Genomic DNA, 5,358 nt, shown 5'->3' with positions numbered 1-5,358 from the left:
AAAAAAAAAAAAAAAAAAAAAAAAAAATTAGCTGGGCGTGGTGGCAGGCACCTGTAATCCCAGCTACTTGGGAGGCTGAGGCACGAGAATCGTTTGAATCCAGGAGGCAGAGGTTGTAGTGAGCCGAGAATGCACCACTGCACTCCAGCCTGGGTGACAGAGTGAGACTATCTCAAAAAAAAAGACAAACCTAGCTGGGAGAGAGGAGACACGGATGCATACACAGTGGTGTGCCTGGATTCGGGGTATCAGAAGAGGGACTTCACTACTAGCAGTGGGCTCTGGGGCCTCTGGGAGGGACCTGTACCACCTGGGCTTCCGATGGGGGGTGGCTCAGGCACAGGAAGCTACAGGTTGGGGCAGGAGCACACGGGGCGCCACTCACCGCAAGAATGGCTTCCTTGATGCGGGCGTCCCGCTGGTCCTTCCTCAGGGTGGCCCCAGTGAGTGGACAGGTGAAGTACACACCAGGCACGGCCAGGTGGGCAGAGCCTTCCTCTCTGGGCTCAGATACCTGGGGCGGTGAAAGTGTCCGAGTCTGGACTGTGGACAGAAGCCACCCCGAGCCTCGCCGAGCACCACAGTCCTGAGTGTGGCCCGTAGAACCAGACATCTCTAGCCTCCATGCTGTCCCTTCCACTTGGTGGCCATGGGAGACACCCTGGCCAAGTGACTGGATCCCTGAGTCTGTTCCCTGGTACGTCAAATGGCCCTGTGGGGCCTACTCAGAACTAAACAAGGTAAGGAACAGAAAGCACAGAACAGCTTCTGACACACAGGAAGCACTCAGCAGACGGCAGCTGGGCTCCTGCTGGTCCTATCCCCAAGCTGGTGAGGAAGGAGCTCTGTGTGGGAGTCCGTGGGCACAGTGTCCTGGACAAGGCCTGACTTTTGGGCCTCCATTTCTAAGGGCCATCTCTAAGGTCCCTGCATGCTAAAATTCACTGAATCTTCGACGATCAAGCTGCTTAGAACTCCTTTCAGCAGAGCTCTCAAGGCCCACCTCCTACAGGAAGGCCTCCCTGATTCCACCCGTCTCCACAGAGCCCCTTGACCTCCAAGGCAGGCAGGAGCAGGCCGTGGTAGGGGACAGGCTCTGAAGCCACAGACTAGCCGGTCCTGTCTTTGCTGGTTCTGGGGTGTAGGAGAGAGGACAGCTGGTTTGACCTCTCTCAACTCCGGTTCTCTTTCTGAAAAGTGAGAACTGTAACTGCATCCACCTTAAGGGGTTAAGGGGAGGGAGGGATGGGCTTATGTACCTGAGGCCCACTTTTCCAGGCCGAGCCAGCATCCTCAGCTGCCAAGCCCCGAAGGTCCGGACAACACTATGTTCCACCACAACCCGCCTCCACCTTGTGAGGCAAGGTTTCCTAACCACCCTGGAGCCCCAAGTTCCAGGCCACATCTCCCCCACGATGAAGTCAAGCTGTCCCTACCCGTCCGCGTGGGACAGTGCCACCAGTGGCTATTCTTACCACGTTGGTCCCTGGGGCCTGGGGGCTCCCGCTGATGGTGGCTTCGGCTTGAAGTTCCTTTCTCACTGGAAGGCAGCCCAAGAAGGAGAAGCAGAGACAGGATGGTGAGCACGCCTCTGTCCTGACCCAAGCCCCCGCATTCCTGGGGTGGGCCTGTGACCCACGCACAATGCCCCAGCCTGCTGCTGCTGGAGGTCAGGCTGGGGGTCCCCTGCAGGACTCGCTGTGCACCCACCCCTCAGCCTGAGCCAGCACCCCACTGCCTGGGCAGTCCCTGTTTCTGCTCGAAGTCTCTGCTCCCACCCCCTCCCCAGGAAGCTGCCCTTCCCCCAGCACCTGCCCTTGGTGAGTCGCTCCCAAGGGTGACCCTCACACCCCCACAGCTGCTCATGTGACTTCTGTGTCCAGGGCCAGGCACTAGGGCTGGGAACCTCAAACAGCCCCGACCTGGGCCCGAGGAGGGCCACACCTCACCCTGGTTTCGGATGCTGTCCTGCGACGTGGGGCCCCAGGCTCGGGACTGCTTCTGCTCCAGCCGGGCCAGGGCGGCAGCGGCCGCCATCTGTGCCTCATTGGTGGGTCCCTGGCGGGGCGGCCTCGGGGCTGGCTGGCTGGACTTCTGTTTGGGGGCCTTTTCCCTGGGGACAGACCGAGGGAGAGCGAGTGTATCCTCCTGAGGTGGCCGGCAAACCTGACGTGCAGTCACACGGGAGCTTCTGCTGCTCCCCAGCTCCTGCCACCAGCACCACCAGTCAGACATGTCCCTGCCTACGTGGGCCAGGACGCCTAGTTCCCAGGGGCCACCCGCAGCCACAGATGGTTCTTCTGCAAGCGGAAGAGCCCCTGGAGAAAGGAAATGCTGGTTCCGCTCAGTTCTGCACCATCCGGCAAGTCCTGCCCCCACTGGGGCTCAGCATCCTCATTTGTAAAATGGGTGGCAGCACCTGTCCCGAGGCGAAGGCACCTTGATATCCTCAGTGCTTTTTTATTTTTCTTTTTGAGACAGGGTCTTGCTCTGTCACCCATGCTGGAGTACAGTGGCACAATCATGGCTCACTGCAACCCTGAGTTCCCAGGCTCAAGGAACCCTCCTGCGTCAGCCTCCCGAGTAGCTGGGACTTGGAGGGAAGCATCATCACGCATTGCTAATTTTTCTATCGAGACAGGGTCTCGCTGTGTAGCTCAGGCTGGTCTCGAACTCTTGGCCTCAAATGATCCTCCCACCATGGCCTCCCAAACTGCTGGGACTATAGGCATGAGCCACAGCACCTAGCCCACATCCTCAGGAATTGAGGAGACTCAAGGGATGCCACATCCTCCCCCACTCCCTGCTGTGAGAGTCTCCACCCTCAGGTCACAGCTTCGTTTGCTGAGCACCTACTGTGTGCCAGGTCCCCTGCTGGGAGCTGGTCGGCTCGGTTGGTTGACTCCTCCTAACGAGCTGCCAGGGAGGCCTCACCATCCCCTGTTCCCAAACCCAAGAGGGTCAGGAAGTCCGGGCAATGTGCCCCATGCCACACCACCCTTGTGGCAGGACCCTGGGGTCAGCGGACAGTAGAACCAGCCTCGGCCTGGCCACTCCATGCCAGGCCCGGGGCTGTGCAAGTACGAAGAGCTCATGGACTCGCGGTTCTGCCCTGTTGAGCCCTACACCAAGGAGGGTTCCGTAATCCACTTGGCACAGCGGCCTGGCAGAGAAGCTCTTTCTGCCAACCTGCTCGGGCGCGTCTGTCTCGCCTGTCTCCTCTCAGGCCCCTCCCGTGAATTCAGGGACTGTGTCACTTTCCGCGCTGTAAGCCTATTAAAACTTCCTGGGAGGCCAGGCCCTCAGTTCAAGCCCTATACTCCTCTGGCTCTGCTCAGATACCCAGGCAGCCCTCCCTCCTCGTCTCGAGGCTTAGCTTCGTGCCCACCCCTGCCTAACTAGTCCTCCCACAGCTGAGCATCTTGGGTGGAAGAGAAGATGACTCATGAAGACCCATCCCGGCCCCATCCGATATCTAGGTCTTTCCAACAAAATGGCATTTCCCAGGGCACCTCACCCCAACCGGTCATGGACCCTGCCCCCATGGGCAGCCACACGGACCCTTCTGGAACCTCAGCCAGGGAGCATCAGCATCACTCCACTGCACGACGCCCTCCCACTGCAAAATCCTAAAGCTTCCCTCGGCCAGAGAGCCCTTCCCGGCCTGGCCCACTGCCCTCCCCTGGCCTGTCTCCCCTGGGCTCCCCACGGTTCTTCCCATACCCCAGCTGCTCCCTGCTGCAAGCCCCTGCACTGTCTGCGCCTTCTGCCCAGAATGTTCTCCGGGGGGGAGGGAGGAGGATAGGCGATCTGGAAAGGGCTAGAGCTGCCACAGGAAGAGACGGAGGGGGCTGATTTCCCCATGGCTGAGTCTCACTGTGTCCTGGGATAGGCCTTCCCAAACCACCTGATGGCATCTGCTCACCCTCCTTCAAGGCCCTGGACACCGCCTGAGCTCTTATCTGAGGTCTGTTGGTTTATTTGTCCATCAGCAACCTCTAGAAGGTGAGCCCTGGGACAGCAGAGGCCTTCTCATGTCCACCACTGTAGCCTAAAACAGGACTTGGCACCCACACACCCCACACACCCTGGATATCCAGTCTCGCTCCAGAGGGGACCTCCGCACCCCTTCCCTTCCCGAGTCTCCCCTCTTACCTTCCCCTCTCCGCCCGGCTCTGGGCTGACCCAGCCATCACCCTGATGCCCTGCATCCTTCCTGTCACGCCCAGTCCTAACCCCACCCACTACTGGTTGAATCAATGAAGGGCTCCCCCCATTTGTCCACTTCTCTCCTTGACCCCTCTCCCTCTCTCACTCAGCCTTTGCTCTCCTGCTCTCCCCTAGGAACCCTGAAGTCCTCACTATGCCCCTACCTCCATCACCACCCCACCAACCCGTGATTCCCTGATCCCCACTTCCTGCCACCTCCCTGCCTCTCCTTCTACCCCCTCCCAGCCCCCATGCCTTCACAATCCTTTCCATTATTACTTACAGACCCCTGCATGGCTGCCTGGCTGACCTCCTTCCTCAGTTACTCTCCATCAGTCTCCACCACCCCCTGGCCAGCCAGCTCCCTGCAGCAGCCCCAGCTCTTCCAGCTTCCCTTTTCTCAACCCAGCAGCCCTCAGCCTCGCACCCTCTCCAGCGCCACTTCTTTCCCGGCCCTCCACCTGCCCTCCCAGCTGGCTCAGCCCCGCTCAGGCCCTTCTCTCCAAGTCCTCCCTAGACGATCCGGAAGCCTGCCCGGCACCTATCTCCTTTCCCCTCCCCTGTCACCTCCATAATCCACTTGGCATAGTGACCTGGCAGAGAAGCCTCCCAGAGAAGGCCTTTCTCCCAACCTGCTCAGACGCGTCAATCTCGCCGGTCTCCTCTCAGGCCCCTCCGTGTCACAGTCCATCTGTCAAAGTCCTTCACCTCCACTCTCCTCACACACCTTCCTCAGCCCCTCCCTCTCAATTCGCCAGGACATCTCAGGTCACTGAAGACGCTACCCACCCCGGCCTCCTTGGCCTTCCAGACTCTTCCTGGTCTCCCATCTGCCTCCCACGTGCTCCAGATCCCAAGTCCAGAACCCCTCTTCCCATGGATGCCTCAAAACAATTCTCCACCACCCTACCCCACAGCTGTGCGTCTTCCTCCAAGCTCAGCTCTCATCCATGGTCACCTAGATTCCCCCAAAACATCCCGGCCACTTAAGGACCAGCCGGGTCCCCAGACCTCTCCCTCACCACTCGTCTCAGAACTGATTATCCCTTTTTTCCCCCCAGGGTCGCTCCACTGACCCCCAACTTCCTGCAGCCCCGCCGCCCTAATCCCCCGTCACTGCCTCGGACACTCCTGCGGCCCCGCCCCCGA

General features: G+C 59.9%; 1 protein-coding gene across 1 annotated transcript in view; it reads right to left on the bottom strand.

Moving 5' to 3' along the window:
• Positions 1-2,113, bottom strand: part of UBXN6 (UBX domain protein 6) — a 9,336-nt gene extending 7,223 nt beyond the window's left edge. The window contains exons 1-3 of the mRNA XM_017847196.1: positions 1,950-2,113; positions 1,476-1,540; positions 386-514 (exon numbers count right to left, since the gene is read on the bottom strand). Coding sequence (XP_017702685.1) covers positions 386-514; positions 1,476-1,540; positions 1,950-2,037 — 282 coding nt within the window. The 5' untranslated portion in view covers positions 2,038-2,113. The remainder of the gene's footprint in view (positions 1-385; positions 515-1,475; positions 1,541-1,949) is intronic.
• Positions 2,114-5,358: the final 3,245 nt, after the last annotated feature.

This window comes from Rhinopithecus bieti, unplaced genomic scaffold (genome assembly GCF_001698545.2).
Source record: "Rhinopithecus bieti isolate Rb0 unplaced genomic scaffold, ASM169854v2 scaffold_28055, whole genome shotgun sequence".
NCBI classification, from domain to species: Eukaryota; Metazoa; Chordata; class Mammalia; order Primates; family Cercopithecidae; genus Rhinopithecus; species Rhinopithecus bieti.
The sequence above is the reverse complement of the archived record's forward strand: the minus strand, read 5'-3'. Positions and strand labels throughout refer to the sequence as shown.